The sequence below is a fragment of the Atractosteus spatula genome, chromosome 2 (genome assembly GCF_055471065.1).
Source record: "Atractosteus spatula isolate fAtrSpa1 chromosome 2, fAtrSpa1.hap1, whole genome shotgun sequence".
Classification (NCBI taxonomy): domain Eukaryota; kingdom Metazoa; phylum Chordata; class Actinopteri; order Semionotiformes; family Lepisosteidae; genus Atractosteus; species Atractosteus spatula.
Window position 1 is genome coordinate 24796428 of NC_142707.1, and position 23085 is coordinate 24819512.

General features: G+C 35.8%; 1 protein-coding gene across 5 annotated transcripts in view; it reads left to right on the forward strand.

Annotated features, from left to right (window-relative positions):
• fez2b (fasciculation and elongation protein zeta 2b) overlaps positions 1-23085 on the forward strand; it is an 83468-nt gene that overhangs the window by 48144 nt on the left and 12239 nt on the right. For 4 of the 5 annotated variants that reach the window (XR_016093730.1, XM_088927026.1, XM_088927007.1 and 1 more), the window contains exons 4-6: positions 1729-1873; positions 3589-3857; positions 12624-12699. Coding sequence is in view for 4 of the 5 variants with exons in the window: in XM_088927026.1 (XP_088783152.1) it covers positions 1729-1873; positions 3589-3857; positions 12624-12699 (490 nt within the window). In the remaining variant the exon portion in view is untranslated. Of the gene's footprint in view, positions 1-1728; positions 1874-3588; positions 3858-4924; positions 5404-12623; positions 12700-23085 lie in introns of those variants that run through there. The other variant, XM_088927035.1, reaches the window with a different exon arrangement.

The following is a 23085-nucleotide window of genomic DNA, read 5'->3' on the forward strand; positions in this document are numbered from 1 at the left end:
GGAGTCAGTAGGGCTCCAGGTCTGATTCTGCATGAGCTCTTAAATAGTAATATGAACTAATTATTTACTTAACTTTGCTAAATCAAACCTTTTTTGTTTTGAAGAGGTGAACAGTATAAGATTTAATTAAATAAGCCATTAAATGGCTTTACAAAGTGCTTATTTTGGGCAGCCTTCTTAAATTTTCTTGATAAAAAAGTGATAAGGTAATGAGCAAAATCTGTTCCTAGTCAGAACACAGTGTGAGATAATTAGCCAAATGTGATTCCTTATGTGTCAATTAATTGATTGAATACATCAACATTAAACACATAATTTACTATCTTCTCATATTTGTGTCTATTTTAATAATTGCATTATTTATTATATGAGAAATATGGAACATGGTCTTGCATGTTAGAAACTCCAAATGATTGATGGTACATTGATGGTCATTAATCCTGCCAGTTCTGGTGTATTGCAAGAAAACAAGGTTGTATTTCCTCCTGGGAATGTTTCAGTGTACCCTCATCCTGTTCCCTTCTATTCCAGTTTCCTGTCTTTTCTAAGGCTCTTGCAGCTTAAAGTAGGGCTGGGCGATATGGCCAAAAACATTATCACGATAAAAATTGTCATATCGGTCGATATCGATAATTATCACGATCAATGTCAAATCATTATTTCTTTCAAGTTTAAAGGCAGATTTTTTCTCCTGAGTAAAAGTTGAAGAAACCAGGCAGTTAATTGGTAAATTAAACAACTTTTTATTTTAAGAACACAACAAACACTTGCCAAACAGCAGAAACATTAAACAAATCTGTTAGCTGCTCGGTCTGCAACATGCATGCGCACTTGCGCAGTATTTTATGCGCATGCGCATATCATGCGCAAAGCATAAACATATATATTGAACATTTATCGAACTTTTGTTAAAATTATATAGAGGAAAATTATATAGCGATAGTTATCGTTATCGAATTATCGCCCAGCTCTAGCTTAAAGGAACAAGTAATATGTTTATTCCATGCTGAAAAGAGAAGAAAGATAACACAATGTTTTGGCGGTGGAGCCTTATTCTTGTGTGAATCCTCCTGATCAACACCTGAAGAAGGCTCCACCGCCGAAACGTGTTTTCTTTCTTCTCTTTTCAGCATGGAATAAACCTATTGCTTGTTCCTTTGCAGCCTACGCATTCTGACACAGCTACCCACCAGAACTCTTGCAGCTTAAGGTTTACAACAGGACTGCCAGGCCTCTTTTACAATCTACAGTTATTTTTTCCTGGTTGTGTTGATTATTTTTAACATCTATAGACAGTGACAGTTTTATAAGTGTTTTTGTTCATAACTTAAAACCAACTTGAATAATTTCGAATGAAATATTTAATTTATTTTCTTGAAAGAAATTGTAAGTAGTTAACTATCTTGGTTAAGTAAGTTGCATCCATTAAACACATGATAGACTAGTCTAAACACCCTACTGCTTTGTAGTGTGAACATGTTCCTATTGCTGTTTTGTAGTGGGAGTGCACTCATATACCTTTTAGGTGTGCTCTGAATTTGACTCAGACGAAGGTGTGTTTTTCAGCAAAGAAAATACATTTGTGAGAAAAAACAATGTTCACAAAATCCAGTAGGATGGGTTTGCTTGATGATAGTGTATGTTCCTTTATTTCAACCACACTTTGCACATACGTGCCATCTTTCACCTGATACCCAGTGATTACCTTTGCTTCTTTGGAATTTTCAGGTAATTGAGGAGATCGAGGAAATGATGCAGGAGTCTCCTGATCCTGAAGAAGATGAGACTCCCTCTCAGTCTGATCGTCTTTCCCTGCTTTCGCAAGAGATTCACACTCTGAAGAGATCTAGCACTAACAACAGCTACGAGGAACGTGAGTAACTGGGTGGTTTCACACAGAGGGTTTCCCCTTTTGTGGTTAATAAACAAAAGGCAACAAGACTACTATTATAACTCTCAGGTCCTTAAGATGTAAGCATTATGATAATAAATAAGGTTATGAGTATATCACAGCAGTCATGATTTTTTTACATTGAAATCTAGAAATAAATTAGAACTCATCCTTAAAGTATTGTAGGATGTGGCTGTTATTTTTCAATTGCATGTTTTTTTTATCTTATTTTGATATGCAGTACTATACTCTTTCCCTTCAGTCATTGATCTTATAATTTCATCCATTCTTGAAAGAACCCAGATATTTTATTCAAAAAAGAATTCTGTGTAGATTGTTCCACACTTCCTTCATGTCAGAAATACCTCATGTCCTCAGTTTCTAATATGCTTCCCCATAGTTTGTAGTTGTCTTTTTGTTTGTGTTTCACTGCTGGTTCCTAGTTATTAATGAATGGAAGAAATTAAAATGCAATGATTTAATGCTTAGCAGAAGATCTTTAGTAGACATTTGTTTTAAAAAAACTCTGAGTTTAAAATGGTGTGATTCCCATAAACGTTCCTTTTTTATTGAGAATTGACCACTATTTTTTTAAACAGTAAACTAGAAAATAAATAGCTATATGTCTTATACATCTCTCTAATTTGCCTAATACATCTCTTGAACGTAATTCTAAATAAGTTTAGAATAACCAAATGCATTCAATTTTTTTGTAACTCTAGGCACCCAAAATGTATAACTTTATATGCTTTCTCTAAAACATTGGGGGGTATTTTGTATAGTATTAGGACTTGAGTAATAATGTTTCTGTAGCCCTGTTCTGATGCATTATTAGGAAGCCGGTAAAAATGTTCAGCTATGTCATTCACCAAGACACTAATGCAGTATGAATATGGCCCAAAGCTTGCAGTAACTTTAACTCATAAAGGACAAAGTTGTAGAGGTAATACAAGCAGCAAATTATACATCTCAGTCCAGAGATCTCAATACAGCTCCAGGGACAGTTTTTACTGAAGCCTTAACATTAATTGTTTGGTTTGGTTTATTTCCCAAAATATTTCATGAACAGAGGCCTCTTAGCAACTTAGAAATCCTATCTAAAATGAGAAGATTACACGCAAAATTATAGCTTCAAAATAACTTGCAGAAAAAAATAAGCATCATTAAATTTTATCTCTTCACATCAAGTAGTTTCTAATGAGAGCAAATGTGATAATTTAACTTTAAATAATTTAACTAAATATTAGTTTAAATGAAGTGCCAATAAAAGACACATTTCACAGTTAAAATCCAAATAATTTCCACTACAAATTTGATAGTGCAGTGTTTTAGACTGCAGAAGAGTACCATTGATAGGTGGATCAAGAGTGGGTACAGAAGAAAGCAGCAACGGGTGATTAAGATTGAAAATAATGAAATAAAGTTGGTCAGTACTCCCTAGATAACTATTTATTAGATCAAGATTTTTTGGTTTCTAAGAACATCAGAACAGTGACAAAATAATTAATAACATTATACCAAGTTGCCCCCTTCTTCCTCCAAAACTACATTAAACTGACCTGCATCAGCCTTTAATTTATTCTCCAATGTTTGTTCTAATTAATTATTTCAGAAAGAATAGCTACAAGATGACCCAGGAGTGTTGTCTGTGGAAGGTACGAAAAGGTCTTTCCTGACTGCAGTCTCATTTTCCTCAGGGGTGAAGCGACTTTCGGTTGCAGAGCTGAATGAATTGCTGGAAGAAGTGGAGACAGCCATTAAGGACTATTCTGAGGAGCTGATCCAACAGCTGGCGTTGCGTGATGAGCTGGAGTTTGAGAAGGAGGTCAAGAACAGCTTCATTTCTGTGCTTATCGAAGTGCAGAACAAGCAGAAGGAGCACCGTGAGCTGCTCAAGAAGAAGAAGAAACTGAAGAGTACCGCTTCCCAGAATGGCAAATCAGAACGGAGCCACATGCCTGGAACAGTGAGTCACTCCTCAGACAGTCTTTGCATTTTCTTTCTTGTTTTTGTTAGTTCTGTTATCTCCCTTAATGTATAACAGTCACAGTTCGACTCCATAATAGGAATAAACTGCCAGAGGGAATCCAAATGATATTCAGATTTAGGCTTAGAACTCTAATGATTTTGTATCTTGGGACCCACTGATACATAGCTGAAAACAGGATACTCATGTTTAGATCCATTATATAATATCTCAGTATATTATAATAATCCTGTGGATTTTGTTTGTTGTTTAACAACCTTCAAATTAATGTATCAAAAAATATACTAATTTAATACTAATTTTTGTTACTATGCAGCAAGCTCAGACAACACTATGGTATGGTGGTTTGTGGTACCGTCAGCTCTAGGGACATAAGTTCGATTCCAGGCTGGGGCGCCGTCTGAGTGGAGTTTACATATTCTCCCTGTGTTTTCCAGGGTTTTTTCCAGGTGATTTGGTTTTATCCTGTAATCCAAAGATCATCAGTACAGGTTAACTGGTGTCTGTGTACACCGTGTGTGTCCACACCCAGCGATTAATTGATCTAATTGCCTAAGTCTAATGAATGTCTAATTTCCAGTGATTGACATATTAGGCACTGCCCAAGACTCTAAAGTTAAAGTGGTTGCTGAAAAATAGATGGCTACATATGGCAGATCCTTTTTAGCCAGTCGCGTGGTGTCAAAAGACCTATGCACATAAACCCCATGAGCCGGGCCCAATGTCAGACCAACCCTGGTAAAACTGACACCTCTGATATTGTTTCTGAGCACACTAAAGGAACAGACACCGCTACAGTCGTATCTGCTTAGTTCGGCCTTGTTCAATCTAAAGACACAAGTAGATGCAGTTCTGATATTTTATTATGGCTCCACATAACAAGAAGTGATTAAACATTCTAACATAAGATTTTGTTTTTATTAATAAAAGGTAGCGATTCAGGCTTGTAGTTTGTAGAACTGTAGAATGCAGAACATTTTTTTCTACAGCCTGTTCTTAGTTTGTATATGTGACCCCCATCATTTTCCTCCATACTTTGCTGTTAGGAATAGAGGGCCCCAAGGACACCCTGGCAGATCCAGAGGTACCAGTCATGGGGTGATGTATATTTGAGAGCCTTGGAGATAATGAGCAAGGTTGTGGAAGCCTTCCTCTCAGCACAAAGCTCCAGTGAGCAGAACATCCCCCAGGGTCCTGCAGTACTGACTCATCTGGGAAGTGTTGGTTTACTGAGCAGCATCTCGCATCACTGCAGCTTTTGAGATCAAAAGCCAGCTCTGACATCCCATAATGTAATTAACCTTGTTGCTGTCTTTTTTTACTTTTGTTCCTTAAATCCTTGCTGAGGATTAGTGTACTGGCAAGCAATTTTTAGAACTTGCTTCAGCTTTTTCTTGATAAAATGATTGTATTTAGGACTCCATCCTTAATTTTGATTTTACAAAAAGCCAGAAAACAGTTGTTTTCCTATGTGATGCACAATAAGGCTTAAATAATGAGCTAGCCAGCGTTACACAGTTTGCGATTGCAGTTAGTTTCCTAATCACAGAACTACTGGAGATTTTGGTTGTAGTGTTTTTTTAGAAAAATGTCTCTACAACATTTTCATTCAAAAGATTCCCTGAGGCAGTTTAAAAAAATTGTGTGTACCTGCTTAGGTAAGATATTTTCAAGATGTGATTTTACCTTTGTCTTCTCAGAAAATATTTGACTTAAGAGTATCAACCACTTTTTTTGTTTGAATATGAAAAGTTTAAATGAATTGCACCATGATTCTAAAATTTTAAATGTTCTCATTATTATATGTAAATGACTTGGATCTGTTGAATTATCTATTATTTACCTAATTCTAATGAAATCAATGTATCTCATAAAAATTGGGGAAAAAAATGTAATTCACCTGACGAATTCCAGATAAACTACTTTTTTAGATGAGGCTGTAGAATTGTGAGCAACTAAAAACTTGTGATTACAAAATATTAGAAAGCTCTATGTTATGAGCCTTACTAAAGAGTTGCAAAGGACTATTTATGGGGTCTTGTACGCTTTGGCTCTGAAGTGTAGGGTTTTCTCTAGTTTTGTATATGCATGGGCTATGTCCTGCATGATTTACTGAGTGTGCATGACATGCATGTTAATCAGAAATATAACAATGCTGTCTTAACAACCAGATTCTGCTTAATTGGTTTGGGGTATTGGAGTCTTAGATATTTCTGGTCTTCAAGGGCCCATGTTGATAAAGGTTTCATTCCTATAACTTGGTCCCTGTATGTACTGTCTAATCCTTTAAAAACTTCCTGCATTAAACTTTATAAATACATGTTCTTTATGTAATTGTATACCATTGACTTGGGGAGAGTTTTACTTTATTTATATGGGAGAGCTTTATTTATATGGGACTTCATTCTATTAAACTAATATGAAATTTAATTTATACAGTTATACTTTTACAATTCAGAGTATATACAAAAAAATAATACACATTATGTAATACAGCCAGAGAAGACAACCAAAATACTTTCAAAATTCATAAAAATTGCTTAACATTTTATTGGCTATTACTTGCAGGCTGTAGGAGGCGAAACAGAACAGAAACAGAATTGTATTTGATCAGCTTCTGTTTACACGTTTTAGGTACGTAAGAGAGGTATGTGAAATACAGTACCTTGAGCCAGGGCTTTCAGAAAACAATGGATCTGTCTAGTCTTTTTGAAGAAGAAAGAAATCAAATTAACCAAATACATAAAAATCATGACCACCTTAATTAACTCAATATAAGTGCATTGGTTGCTGAACTAGATACTTCATAAATATGCCAAGATGCAAAAATGGAGAAAAAAAAAAATCCTATGGTCCTTGTTGACTGGAGTCCCAGACTATATCTAAATATCAAGATTTTCTAAACAGAGAGGCTGCAAAGGTAAGATGTCTACAAATCTTTAAAAAAGTTTTTCACTTGCACAACCTGTCTGTATTATTTACCTCATTATTGTTAAATAAGTGTTTGTCATAAAAATTGAAAAGTTAAAAGTTAACTAGTATGAAATGTTGTTTATATTTATATTTAGTAAATATTAGTTATAATTTTATAACAATTATAAAAGTTTTGTATAAGGGACAATAAGAAAAGACGGATACTAGACTAAACCCAAGTAGGAAAATCTAAGTCTTGTCATTTTATTACGTAGGCAGCATGGATGCAGGACGTACTGATTACATAATGTAAACTTTCTTAACATTAAGAAACTTTTCTTTAATTGCCTGAATACATTTTGACTGAAGTTTTGGATTTTGTTGTAGAACAATCAAGAAGATAGCTGAATGTTAGGTAAAAAAGGGGCAAAGGCTAACTTAATGGAAAATATTCATATAAAATTAAATTGAAATATATTTTATATTGGATTAGTGCAAAAATTCCCTAATGCAGTCACTGAAGTGTAGCTACAGTATTTCTGTTATAGGACTTACCTCTATGTGAATGTCTGTATGATAATGATAATGTATAAGAGTAAGAGATGAATGTTGTATATCAAATAAGTAAAGATACTTTACATTTTATGGACAGATCAATATTCTGTACTGTATAACCTTCACTCCATGACTGTAATTAGTTTGGTCCTTATACAGAAGCACCAAGAAGATGCTTTCAGAGAAGTTTTTGTTTAATACAGTACAAACCTAACCATGCTCCCATAGTGTTAACTCGGAGCTTGAGATTAAAAAATTACCTTTGCAGAATACCATTGTAAAATTACAGGAGTTATATTGACTGAAGTTTGTGGCCTGCACCAGTGTTGGTATTAAAAGTGTTTTTAATAGTGTTTGCATTTTGTTTCTTCAGTCATGAGGGACAAGTTCTGATGATAAAACTCTAATTCATTTCCTTACTCAGCTAGGTGGGGCATCACCTTTTAAACACCTGGCTGTTCCAGGTCTCAGGATACAGACCTGCCAAAGACTGAAGCTACTATATGCCTTTGATTTATTATCAAACTCATGAGCTTTGCCTTATAACCTTGGGGAAAAAAGTATTTATCAGCTGCACTAAGCAGAAGCTTAAGAGCTGTGAAAGGTACATAACAGATCTACAAAATACTTCAATGTTAAAGTATTGCAGTTGATTTAGTGTTTATGACATTTTCATGCATTTTGTATTTGAATATTGAGCATTAATATACTGATGGGGAAAAAAGAAATGCAACACCTCCTCCTCCACACTCTGGCCCTCCCATCTGCGTGGAACAGGCTGAAGAGTGACTCATCTGTGAAGAGGACCTGATGCCACTGCTGATGAGTCCAATACAGCTTCTGTATGGCCCAAGCCAGTTAGGATTGATGTCTAGGAGGTGTGAGCTAAGGGCCTCTGATAGGTTGCCTTGCTCTAAAGTCAGCAGTATGCAGCCTCACTGTCCTGTCACCGATGAAGGCATTGTGTCTGTCGGCAGTTTCAGCAGCAGTATGGGTGGCAGATCTGAAACGATATCTCAGATGGACCAGTCTGATGTGTCGGTCCTGCTCTGGTATGATCACTCGAGGGCAACCGGATCTTGGATGGTCATCTGTCCTGTCGGTCTGCTGAAACCTTCTCTGTAGTCGGGACACTGTAGAGCGGCTTATTCCTGCAGCATGTCAATGGCCATCTCCCTTGCTTCTGGTGACATTTGAGGCATTATGGAATGCACAGAAAACTGACTAAGTGTAGCCTTTTTCTTGCAGTGACCTAAGCTTTGAATTAAGGCCTTTTTAAAGATGACGTGATCAGGCATTGTTCCACCTGGACCTTGTTGGGTAAAAGTGCACCTAATGAGCTTTCATGTGATTGGCAAGTTGCAGTGCCTCACTGCACAACCTGTATTGGTGGTCAGTGGGCTTAAAATAAATTGACAACTTTTTGTGAAAGTGCATAAGCTATATAACTATAGTATTCTCATACCAGAAAATGTTGCATTTGTTTTTTCCATCAGTATATATTTGTCATCAAATGAAAGACTTGAAATTAAGTTTGATTTTTCCACATCTGCTCTAAGAGTCTGCATTGACATCCTACACATCTGTTCTCTGTTCCGCTAGTTCTGGAGCCTTTTTAAGAGAGGTCCGCCTTCTACATGACATAAACATTCCTAAATTATACTTTAAACATAACTGGGAACAGCACAGATCTGGTATTAGATGAATTTATTTTTGTTGAATTAATTTTCTTATATTTTTTGGCAACACTGTTGTATGTTTTTATTTCAGAGGAAAGCAAAAGGCTAGTGTCCAAATATGTTTTTTCTTAATTGAAAGTGAAAAGTTATTTCTTTCTTATTAATATTGCAAATTACCATTATCAGTTGTACAGAAAAACCTAAGGTGGAAAAATTTTATTTCTATATATTTCTAGCTGAGAAGGTTACCATACCAAAATTAGGCAATTCAGTCTGTCTGCTCTTTAGGTAACTCATAACTCAATGATCCAGAAACCAAGCATTTTTAAGGATTTGAGGGAACATAGTGAATCAGCATCTTCTTTAAGCCTTACTGTATTTCTTTATTAAATAGTTTATCTGTTTTTTTTAATCATTTAATTACAGGGAACATCAGTTTATTTAAAATCAAATTTTGTGTAATGCTTGTCATATAATTTGTGGTATGGTGAAACAGGAGAAAGACAGCCTCCAGTTGAGGTACTTTTGGATGCCTCTTGAGTGCTTGGTGAAGGGCCTGCTGATAATGGCATATGCTGCTTTGCTTAGTAGAATTTTTGTGCTTACAGTATGTGGTACTGCATGCAGTTATGATTTTGCATTGTCAATGTAATGTATAGCATGTTTTGTATATTCAAACCCCTTTCCACCTTTTCTTGTGTGTCCGTGTCTCGTAGTTGCTTTTTAAAATTTCATGTGTCTTTCTTCCTGTCTCTTCCCTCATTTCTCTGTCCTCTCTTATCTTGCTTTCTACTGCTTCCAGCGCTTCAGCATGGAGGGAATCTCTACTGTCATTCAGAATGGCTTCCGCCAAACGTTTGGGAACTCAGGTGGAGAGAAACAGGTGCCTCTCTTTCCCTGTCACTATTAATCTCCAGGGGTGGGAAACAGTTTCCCTTTACCTTCTGAGCTGTTCCACACTTCTCAATGGACATTTGGCCTCCTTCAAACCCTGCTGCTGTTTAAGCTCCAAATGGATCACACAGCAGAGCAGCTTATTTCTGTCCCTTTTCTGTTCCATGGTTTTGTGCTATTTTCAACACCTCAGTTCCAGGTTCTCTAAGATAGTCTGGATGTTTGAATTGCAATTAGTCCACGGGCCAAAATATTTATTGTAAAAGGGTGTTTTGTTATTTAGTAAGCAAAGTGAACAATAACTTTTATATTCAAACAGCAAAATGGAAACATACTTATTTTACGATTTCAGTAGTGTGGTCTATAACTGCTTTGTTGTTATCTTTGCCTATATTACTGTAGAGGGCGCCAGACTTTCTTTTTCATAGTTAAATCTACTGTTTTCAAAGCTATTCATTATTGGTGCTCCAGAAGAATCCTTGAAATTATAGCACTGTGAGAGTTTCAGCTGTTCACGTTAACAGTTAAAATGTCAAATCAATTACAACTGTTTTGTAGTGCTTAATGGTTTGCTTTCATTGCATGTCTTTTTCCAAAAAGACGACAGGTATTTCAGTTTTTAATGCGAAATGTGTTATTTGGACACTTCAGATGTATTGGATGCAAAATATTTCTTATAATGGTTGTCTTATTTACTGTTGATCATTTAATGCTTATTTAATGCTTGATTTTTCATAGCTTGTGCAGTATTCCTATGGAATTTACAAATTCAAAGTTCATTCTGTGTTGATCGAAGTAGATGGGTTAGATTTATTTTTAGCACTTGCTAAAATGTTTTAAATATGCTGTGTATATATACATGATCATTACAATACACTTTCTTTCACACCCACTGTGAATAGCTTTTAAAACAGTATGTGATTAATTACTATATTAATTTAAGTTCAGACATTTAAAAAGTCATTCAAATTGGCAGACTTGCACAATTAAAATAACACTGCATAGATTACACAAAACAGAATCTGAAAAACATGCTTTGCGTAATGGGTTCTGTACTAATTGTTCATTTATATTCTCTGTGTGAGTTGCTGTTCAGGCCACAGACCGCTCCAGCCAGAGGAATGAAATAGGTTTTTTATATATTCTTGAATCATCTGGGATAGGCTCCAGGTTGCTGGGACCTTTCCCAGGGTTAAGTGGCTTTCTGATAGTGAATAAACAAGTTTTGTTAAATTAAGTACTTAATAAGAAATATGGTAAAAGGTGTATGCTTACAAACTGCCTTCTTACTTATATATATTAACATTTAGATCTGCATGTTTAATATATATTTGGAGATATTAAAAATATCATGCTAATCACTGCTAAGGGTTGCATCATGAGGCTGACAGTATTTTGTTTTTTGCGGATGCTGCCTTTCTTCCGAAGAGGACCCAGAGTCTTATTAGTTTTGGCTTTTCAACATCAAGAAAGGTGAAATGGGTTGTTTTCAGAGATGAAGAATGTCTCATGGAAAGAACTTTGAAAGATAGCCAGTTACAAGAGAATTGTTACATTAACAGATTTCCCTGCTAAGAAAACTGCAGGATTGGGTTTTATTTTGTTTGGGCTACAAGACTAGTCTTAGCTTAATCTCCTTTCATTTATCTGCCAAAGCTGTGTTGGGTATATTGTACAAACTCTTGCCATATCAGCATGAGCATCCTAATGCAGGTAAGATGTATGTGACACAACACCAAGCACTAATCTGTACAGTAGCATGATGACAGTGTGCACCAAGCATCTTTTATTTGTCTAATTCACCATGGGGCTTCTTTGACTTGCATAGAAATACCTGAATAATCACATTATTATTAAATTAATTTATTCATTCAATAGTTGACACTGAAATTAGATTGGGAAGTTGGTCAGAAACTTTGCTCTTGGACATGTGTCCAATTTGGATCTGTGTCTAACAATAACGTTGGTGTCCATTGCCATGTTGATTTCTCTTCAGTTGTGCTTTGCTGTAGTTATAGCTCAGTGTGGAGATGTACGATTCTTGCTTTTAATACTTATAGTGCTTGCAGTCATATTTCTCTTAATCTCTCCCTTAACTCTTATGTAGTTATAGTCCTGAAAATCTGGGATCCTCTTGGCCATTAACCAAGATCAGCCTACTAAAGACCAATTTTTCCATTTATTTTTTGAGAAATGTGAATACTTTTATTAATGTTTTGAACTGCCAACTCATAGATTATACTCCCCTTTAATCCCTGAATTATTCATGATTTTGTTCAAATGTCTGCAGTACCAACAATTTAACAACATGGTTTTAAAAATTAAAATGACCTTAATTTTATTAGGAATTAGGTTTAGTTTGTTTTATTAATATTTATATTTTTAAATATAAATACATGCAGTCTATATACATTTATTAATAAAGTCCTTCTTTCCTCATAAACTCAAGGCCAATCTGAGTTGCCTTTATACTGAAATATGTATCACATTTTTTAATCCTTTTTTATTAAAATCTGTGTGCACCCTCCATCCACGGACGTACATTGGTTGATTCTTATTCCTTTCAATATTTAAAAAGTAGAATACTCCTATAATCTGCCTTTCTTTTTGTCTTCCTGGGTTTTCACCTGTACTTAACCCCTTAATTACAGGTTATCAGGAAGGAACCATCTCCTGTCAGTAACACTTTTTCTCTTTCTTGCAGTATTTGACCACAGTCATTCCTTATGAGAAAAAGGGTGGACCTCCATCAGTTGAAGACCTTCAGATCCTCACCAAAAGTAAGTTTAGCCAGGAAGAGAGGCCTCATTTTGATAAAAAAAGTTACTAATTTGTCCCTAATTATTAGCCTTTCAGGAAGAATATCAACACTCATTATATGAAAGATAGTTCAAAACACCAGTGTAACACAGCATTAATGTAAAACATTAACTTTGTTGCTTGAAGCCAAGGTTTTACACTTCATAAACAAAAGGAATTCTACTTCAGTAGAATGGTTAATAAGGTCATTTTGAACCCTGATATCCTGTCGCCATAAGCTTCACACTGTACCTACAGTGATGAATTGTGCTCTGTAACCCTTGAGTGTGTTAAGATTGAGAGAATACTCTTTGGATGGATGTAGTACGATGTCCCAGAGGTCTTAGGCATTCTTGTCTGAAGATATATGCTATTAGCTTTTTTGCTAACCTTTTTTGTCACTAGTACCGTCATCAGCACCTTACTGTGAAAGGCAAAGCTGATTTTAAATTTCTTCTGGGAGATCCCAGTCACCAGTAACAAGTGTCATCCTAGACTTCTTTCCAAGCATGACTTGTTCGTAATCTCACATTGATTTATAAAGGTTTAATTCCGGGTTTGAAGTCAGTATTTAAGGCATGTTGATAGAAGAATTCAAGTTTAAGCCCTGGTTCTGGGACTATTATCCTCAGCCATTTACCCATTTACTAACCTTCCATGTGCTCTATGAGAACTTATACTGGGATATTATAACAACTGTGCTGTTGTAGTGCTTGATACGTAACCCCCCTTTTAGCAGCATGTTAATAGGCTTATCAATTTGGTGGGATTGCATCATTGCTTCTGTTTTCTGAAGTTTTACCATTACACAGCAGGAATGAATGCAGTCACTTTTTAAACAGTCTATCTGGCTCCTCTTTATTCCCATCAAACTCAGATTGTTTACTTCAGAAAGCATTGCGCAGCCTATAGTATTGCATGCTTTAATTGCAGCATGTTGCAGTGGGAAATAGTCTGATGCAGAGGGACCCAGACTGATTGATTGATAAAACCTTAAAACATTTTAAAGTACTGTATTCAAACAAATTGTATGTATTGAAAGCTGTGTACATTTCCAAATGGCAATGGATACATTTAGTTTTAACACCATGCTTTATATATCTTACTACATGCTAAACCTGTGGATGCTTTATTGAAGCAAACACTCTGAAATGAATTCTAATAATTCTCCTGTAATTCTGTAAAAGGATATCACTGAAAGTATAAAAATGGACTGCCTTGCTGCAGTATAGACTATAACTCAGAGCTTTGCGATGTTGTACATCTGTTATTCCCTCACCGTAATTTTTCACTTTAAAAGTAATGTGAAAATCTATTTAAAAGTAATGTGTTTCCTACTCACTTAGGACAACAGTGTTCAGTAATATATAATACAAGTCTGCAGTTTGGGATACAAGGAAAATTTAAGAACTCTTATCTTGGGAATTTTGTTATTGGTTGATATTTTTTTCTGGGTTTTAACTACTTTTAAAAAGAAGTGTGGCTTGACTGTTTCTGTATCCTTCCAAAATGTTCTCATTGACATGTTAGAGGGGTGGGGTAAAGAATGAAAAAAATGAGGACAAAATATTTTTCTGTCATCTTAGACAGAAGTGTTTCTGTAGACTTTGAAGCTCTCGACCGACTTAATACTAATTTCCTTTGGGAAATACCCATTTACGTTCTTGTTTTATTTGTTGTATGTTATTATTTTGATTAATGTCAGCTCTCTTTCACCAGCACAGTGTGCCTTTACATCTTTTGTTGTCTTAGAAAAGGGAAAACCTTGCACTTCTTTTAATTTCATTGCCATTCAAATTTCGATGTGACGACTTATTTCTCCTTTGTATTTGTCAATTATGAACCTGCTGGAGAGTATCCAAGTGGTGGCAGTTGAGTGAAAAAAAAGTCTTGTACCTTCTTCTACCTACTCTCCTTTTGTAAGTTTTCAGGGACTGAGATGTTCTATAATGGAAAACCTTATCAATTGGGCTAAGTGGCACACAGTATGAGCAGACTTTAGAGTGTTGCGATTGCAGTAATGGCCCAGTACGGTGTTCCTTTTTCTCCTTATTGACAGTGTAAACTTATCGATAACTTGTTAAATATACGAGGTTGCTCCTTTTCTGTCTCCAGAATGAAATACTACTACAAGTAGCTAAAACTGCAATTACTTTTCTGAATAGGATAACCATATAAAAAAGTTTGTCTTGCATTTTAAGTTGTTAAACAATTAAGGAAAAAAAATAATTACCTTTTGAGGAAACTTTGAAGGAAACCTCCACAAAATGGCTAAAGTAATGAACACATAAAATCACTGCAATAAGTAGTATTATTAACTTTATGGGAGGACATGAAAACAACAGCTCTAATCGCTATAATCACATCAAAAGCAAAACCTTTAGAGCTTAATTGGAACGCATTATACAACATTCTGAAGGGTACAACCTCTTATCTTTGATAAAGACAATATCCAGAGGTAGATGATACCTGTCATACCTACAGATGCACCCATTCAAAATGCACGGTACAAACCCGCGGTACGGTAACCTACCCACAAGCCACCGCAGGGCACCGCGGTAAGTGATTGGCTGGCCAAAATGACCGACAGGGGCACTCGTGGTGCATTGGTTGGATAAAGATTTAATCATTTAATGTCTTTACTGTGCACATTTTAATCCGCTTAGTTTTAAATATTTATATGGAATTTTACCACTAAAGGGAAATTTTAGTAGCTGAGCATAAAAAGAAGAGGAGCATAACGCATCTGAAGGTCATAAACGATATTAATTTAGGAACATAAACATTACTGTATGTACGTAAACTGTACTGTGTATGGCTGGTCTTGGTAGTTTAAAGAAAAAATACACACCAGTCTTCCATTTCTCCCTAAACATTTTAAGCATGAAAGTTTTATGAAACGGTACCCAAATATGCGATTTCTGTATAGAATTAATTTTAATTTTAAAAAATTATTTAACACGAAAATTAAGCTGTTTACATCTTCCGCCTGAGAACAGTCACCCGTTGCTACCCAATGCAGAAACACAGCCACTAACTAGCAAAGAGAGGACATTAGCTAGCCAATATGATAAAGAAATAAATGATTATTTTGTTTATTTCTTTTGCACATTTATTTGAACATTTCCATCGATTGTACAAGCACTTGGAAACTGTCCAATTCCTAGTTCATCAGGCATTTTCTTTTACGCTGGGGGCATTCTCCCGGTCTGGCGCCGGTCTGTGTCTTTTAGGAAATAATGCCAGCGAACTCTTGTTTTTATGTCCACTATAACAGACAATCTCCTTTGCTGTTAACCGAGCGTTTAATAATTTCCTAAAATGAAAATGATTTACTTTATTTCCCTCACGGGATCAATAAAAGTATCTATCATCTATCTAAACTATGGGACAGAATTCTGGGGTCTCCCCATACCAGAGATTATGGTAGGGCTTCAGAATGGTGATTGGCTGACACCATCTGACACCCCTCTGATTGGAGAAAAAAGACGTGCTGGTTTGCTATACATACAGTACTGTACCAGGAAGAGGATTTCTTTCTATTCGAAACGTGTATTTTAAAAGTTTAAGAAGTAAAAACCTTACAGCGTACACAGATTTCTAAACTGATCAGGATCGTTATCTTTGTCTTATGCAAAATAATGTTCACCGCTCTGTCCAGCAAATTAATAATAAACTTTATTTTATATAGCGTTTTAAACGAATAAGTAATTAGATTGCTCATAAACCTAATCACTTATTCTACATAAACACAGCGTAATTGCTCTCTGAAAATGCTTTTTCTTTTTATTTAGGCTCAGATTTCAACTATAGATCGTATTATTAATAACCATAATAACAACCAACCAACAAAAACAACCATATAAACATAATACCAACCAAAAACATAGATAACAACCACAATACAAAATCAAATATATCAAACCATTATACTCTCGCAAATTCCTCCAATTATCATAATCCTGCCCCTTATGCAAAACCAAACCCTCCTCCCGTCCCAGTTTATCCTCTTTATCATAAACAAAATTTTGTTTTGTCAACATCAATTTTCAACATAAAGCATTACACAAAATCAATACCTCAACACTCCATACTCAACAACGATAATTCACAAACAGCCAGTACATGTAACTCCACATTCCCAAACAGACCTCATTTCCATAGTCCCGACCCTTATGCAAAACCAACATCCCTCCCCTGTTCTCTCTCTCCCCTGGCGTTTGTAATCGTTTTTATTTTCAAATAAATTTTAGCAAAGTCATGTATTTTAAAAATCTTAAGATTTCTATATTTATGTCTTTATTTAGTGGTTTCATTAGTGACAAAGGCTAAACTTTCTTGGAAAAATGTCTTTTATGTAAACCATGTTTGCTATTAATTCATTCAGGGCTAAAATATGTTCATTGTCTTCCAATGAAAGAAGGGTTCCTTTCGCCGTAGTCAGGTTGACATTAGAAGCTTGCCACGCCCGGACTGTTACACCAACACATTAGCATGTTAAAGCGATTTCATTGAGGAGCCTAGCTTTCTTAACTAGTAAGTACTGTACTTACTGGGTTTTTGAGGGGGGGAGGTGTCTTTCGCTGGAAATCTCGCCCCCTTCTACTTTGAAAATACCTGTGAAACCGGTTTAATTCGTCACAGCCAGCACTCCCGCAGAGAGGGGGGTTGTACTTGCAGTGTATCGGTATACAGTAGATGGGAAAGCCAGAGCCGATCTCTACGCCGCCCACGTGTTATGCTCTTAGTTAATGTCTAAGCCGGAACACATCATTATATCTCATTTTGTATTTCTTAAAAAAAAATCGTTTGCCCAGCCTAACAGTATTGTTGTTATTGTTTTTAACCTGTAAAGCGCTTTGAGGAGCCACCTTTAAAGGCGCCATATACAATAAAGTTCATTATTATTACTATTGTTAATTTGCTGGACAGAGAGGTGAACATTATTATGCAGAAGACAAAGATAGCAATTTACGTTGCATTGTGCATTGTGCTGCTGTAATACAGTTTTAAATAATTAAAAATCTAAACAGTATCAGCTTTATTTATGGGTTCTAAATAAAGGCGATTTAAACGCGATTTAAATCAATATAAATGTATATATTGTAACGCATAGGTGACTGTTCATTGTTATTAAAATGACTTAAATTCGATCATGTTGTGATATTTAGAAATATACATTTGTTTGGTGCGAGTGAAGTTTTATTTAATCTCTGAGCCATACTGATTCTTATGGAAGCCAGTTTCCGCCAGAGAGTAAAAAAAAAACACACTATGGTATTCTCTCCGATGCAGTGCAGTTAAAAACATATCTCTGATGCTGTTCCTAAATGAATATCGTTTATGACCATCAGACGCTTTATGCTCCTTTTCTTTTTTCCAGTGGATTGAACAGGGAGAGGCATTTCATGATGTACTTTTCACTGATGAAACAACAGTGGCTCTGGAACAGTTTTCAACCATGTCGTTTTATAAAAGGGGGAGATATGTGAACAAGCAAAACCCAAAACAAACATGTGTGCCATACGGCGTACGCGTTACTGAAGCTAAAAGTGTAGCCTTTGTCACTAATGTAACCACTAAATAAAGACATATAGAAATCCCTACGTTACAGACTGTATATGGCTGGTATTGGTAGTTTAAAGAAAAAATACACACCAGTATTCCACTTTCTCCCTAAACATTTTAAGCATCAGAGTCTTACATGTGGTTATTTTGGAAACTTTGTACGTGCTCCTTCTGACCACTGTTTACTGTTACTGACCATATTAAGTTTAAGTGCCTGTGGGCACTTTTCCTGTCCGTGGGGGGCGGGGGGTGGACCGTCTTTCATGAGAAGGTTAGTCTGTTCTACTCTGAGAATGTAGAGGGGGTGGAAAGTGCCTTAGTATTAAAATTCGCACTGATTCCCTTGCAAAGATACGGACATAGGAATATTCGTGCGTGGTCAAAAAAATGGCATAAAAACGACAAAGTGAAGGCTGTGAAAACATTCACAATGTACTTTATACACAAAGCAAGTGTTCTCACAACTCTAGGAGGTTTCGTGAAAATGCTACAGGCGTGCCAAAATCGTTTTTTTAAATTCAAGGTGACTTTACCGCGGTTTTCTTTTTCAGATTGTGAATCAAAAAGGGCATTTAATTAAACACGCGATTGCGATTTTAATCAATTACTGTATTGATTGAAACACACATTCTGTATAGATACAGTACAGTCACATTCTCCTGTCGTCCAGTGGTGTAAAACGAATTAGCACGTGATTGAGATAACAATGCACCGACCACTGAGTGGGATGTTCTCATTTGTTCTAAATTGTAAAAAGAGGTGATAATTCTTAATAATTCCGTGTCGCATTAACTAACCCCTTCAGTTTATTCCGCCAGACAGTACATGAATATAATTATATCGTTATTAATTTGTTTAGATACGCAATTCCATATTATATTCCCTGTTAATCAAACTCTAAAAGTATGCATTTGTTAGATAACAAGCGAATTCACAGAAAAGGTTAAAAGACTATCACTTTTCACAAAGTATATAATCCTAAAAGTCTAAATCCTAATATAATATAATATATCCTAGTATCAGCTTTATTTATGGGTTGCAATTTAAAAAAAGTCAAAAACCACACTCAAAATGCAATTTAGAACTTTCTGGCAAGAGGAGACACCCAAATTAATAATGTAACATGCCACTGTTTGTGCGTGAACAAGGTTATACTGCTATTTCCTTAGATACGCGATTAAAAAAAATAAAAAAATTTTTGAATCTCCGGCAGAACACATTCCATAAGAATCAGCGTTTTTATATATCGCCTTTAACGATGGCTTCTCAAAACGCTTTACAGGATAAAAACAACAATAACAGCAACAACAACAATATTGTATTTCATTGCACTTTGAAAACATAGTAATAACTTAACCATATGTGCAAACGTTTTATGATATGTCGCTGTTGTGAATGTCTGTGGAGTGTATCTTATTTGCCTGTCTGTCCTGGCTCTCTCGCTCGCCCTCCCCCCCCCTCTCAATTCAATTCAAGGTGCTTTATTAGCATGACAGATGGGTACAATCAGTGTTGGTATTTACTTTGCTTTGAGATGCCACTTTTTAAGGTGATATATAAAATCAAGGCTTTAACTTGCTTTAACTACGCAAGTCTGAGTTCTTGTGTCTGTCCTATCCGAACCTGAAAGTATCACAATATGTATCTTTATAGCAGGTGGTGTACAGCTTTTTAGTATAGATTACACTTTTCTAAAATGTATTTAAAAAACAAAAACGATTACAATCTAATCTTTCCATGTTTGATCCCAAGATCCAAGAAAAATAAATCTAAACGGGGAGAAAGCTATGCTGAAAGTTTATTAAGATACTTAGAAGACAAAGATATCAATTTATGTTGCATTTGTCTGATTGTGAATCAAAAAACATATATTTAAACCTGCGTTTGCGATTTAAATCAAAACGCGATTTAAATCAATATAAATGTTTATATTGTAACGCCTAGGTGACTATTCATTGTTATTAAAATGACTTAAATTCGATCATGTTGTGATATTTAGAAATATAAATTTGTTTGGTGCGAGTGAGGTTTTATTTAATCTCTGACTCAGGAAACGTTTCATTTTTTCAAAGAAATGTTTGTTAAAAAAAATTCATTGCTCCAGTGGGATTCGATCACAGACCGTGTGACGTGGGAGTCAGGAACCTAACCCACAGCGCCACCGGCAAGGTCACATGCAGAGTGCTGAAAAAGCACTACAGAAACATTATCAACATATAATGTACAGCGTGTACTATTCTTGTGTTGCGGTACATGATTATAATTATATCATTATTAATTAAATTAAACAAGCATACTTTTAGAATTTGATTAATAGGGAATATAATATGGAATCGCGTATCTAAAGAATTTAATAACGATATGATTATATTCGTGTACTGCGACAGGGCTGTGTAGGGCTGTTTCACCTCCCTCTTCATGCGACTTCCCCTGTAGCCTACTGGTCTACGTGCCCGCTTACCAACTCACGGGTTGTGTGTTCAAATCCAGCTGGTGCTGGACTTTTCTTTTAACAAACATTTCTTCGAAAAAATAGAATAGCGATATTATGGACAATCAATTGACTTTTATATTTCAAAATATCACAACATGATCGATTCTAAGTCATTTTTGATAACAATGAATAGTCACCTTCTTCCCTTCTGACAACGGTCCCTGCTTCTGCTTCCTGCTTCTATTGTGTGTGTGTGTGTGTAATAGAGTAAATGTTTATAGAGAAATGGAGGCTGGACAGTATGCGATACAATATAAACATTTATATTGATTTAAATCGTGTTTTGATTTAAATCGCAAACGCGTGTTTAATTATATGTGTTTTTTTAATCATAATCAGGCTAATGCAACATAAATTGATACAGTATCTCTGTCTTATTTTTAGTAAATAAAGTGCATTTTTGCACACTATATGTGCAAACGTTTTATGATATGTCGCTGTTGTGAATGTCTGTGGACATGTGCTGGCTGGACAGGAGGCTCCACTGTACACAGAGAGCTTAGAAGACAAAGATATCAATTTATTTTAGTCAAAGATTTATATATCACCTTTAAAAGTGGAATCTCAAAGCAAAGTAAATACCCAACAGTGATTGAACCCATCTGCCATGCTAATAAAACACCTTGAATTGAATTGAATTGAATTGAGGGAAAGAGGGGGGGAGGGCACGCGGCAAATAAGATACACTCCACAGGCATCCACAACAGCAACATATGAAACGTTTGCACATATAGTTAAGTTATTACTTGGTTTTCAAAGTCGGGAGACATTAGAGGCTTGCCACACCCAGACTGTTAAACCAACGCATTAGCACGTCAAAGCCCATTGAGGACCCAGGCGCAATAATTGTTTTGTCCCTTGATTTACTGATCTGCATTAATTATGGAAATCGAGTTCCTGCTCTGTGCAGACGACCTGGTCCCGCTGTCGCCCACAGAACAGAGGCTGCGCCAGAACCTGGCACTGCTGGAGCAGCACTGTCAGACCTGGGCGCCGACAGTCAATCTGGACAAGACCAGTTATGGTTTTCCAGAAAAAAAGCCAGACCTCAGGGAAACAGGTACAAATTCACACTTAACAACACATTAACACCTAACAACGGGAGCAGGGACGAATTAGGCCAGTACCCACTATTGTTAAACATACAGAAAAGGATATTAAAGTATTGAATATTAGTATTGGCTTTAGTATTAGCCATGCAGAACCTTAAAGTGCCCCTTTTCCATTCAGCGGGTGCCTGAGCCGCTGTGTCCTATCTTCTGACAGTCGCCGTTGTGAACAAACATTTCTTTGAAAAAATGAGACGTTTCCCTTGGTCAGAGATATAAATATATAATATATAAATAAATTAAATTTAACTAACATGTGAAATAGCGTGTGAAAAAGTGGTAGTTTAAGCTTTTCTGCTAATATAATATGGAATCGCGTATCTAAAGAATTTAATAACGATATGATTATATTCGTGTACTGCGACAGGGCTGTGTAGGGCTGTTTCGCCTCTCTCTTCATGCGACTGTACCAGGAAGAGGATTTCTTTCTATTCGAAATGTGTATTTTAAAAGTTTAAGAAGTAAAAACCTTACAGCGTACACAGATTTCTAAACTGATCAGGATCGTTATCTTTGTCTTATGCATAATAATGTTCACCGCTCTGTCCAGCAAATTAATAATAAACTTTATTTTATATAGCGTTTTAAACGAATAAGTTATTAGATTGCTCATAAACCTAATCACTTGCTTTTTCTTTTTATTTAGGCTCAGATTTCAACTATAGATCGTATTATTAATAACCATAATAACAACCAACCAACAAAAACAACCATATAAACATAATACCAACCAAAAACATAGATAACGACCACAATACAAAATCAAATATATCAAACCATTATACTCTCGCAAATTCCTCCAATTATCATAATCCCGCCCCTTATGCAAAACCAAACCCTCCTCCCATCCCAATTTATCCTCTTTATCATAAACAAAATCCACCTCAATTTTCAACATAAAGCATTACTGCTTACTGGGTTTTTGAGGGGAGGGGGGTGTCTTTTGCTGGAAATCTCGCCTGCTTCTACTTTACGAGTACAACCCCCTCTCTGCAGGAGTGCTGGCTGTGACGAATTAAACCGGTTTCACAGGTATTTTCAAAGTAGGAAGTACAGTGTTAACTGGTAGCTGGGCTCCTCAATGGAATCGCTTTAACATGCTAATGCGTTGGTGTAACAGTCCGGGAGTGGCAAGCTTCTAATGTCAACTCGACTCGATTGGAAGACAATGAATGTATTTTAGCCCTAAATGAATT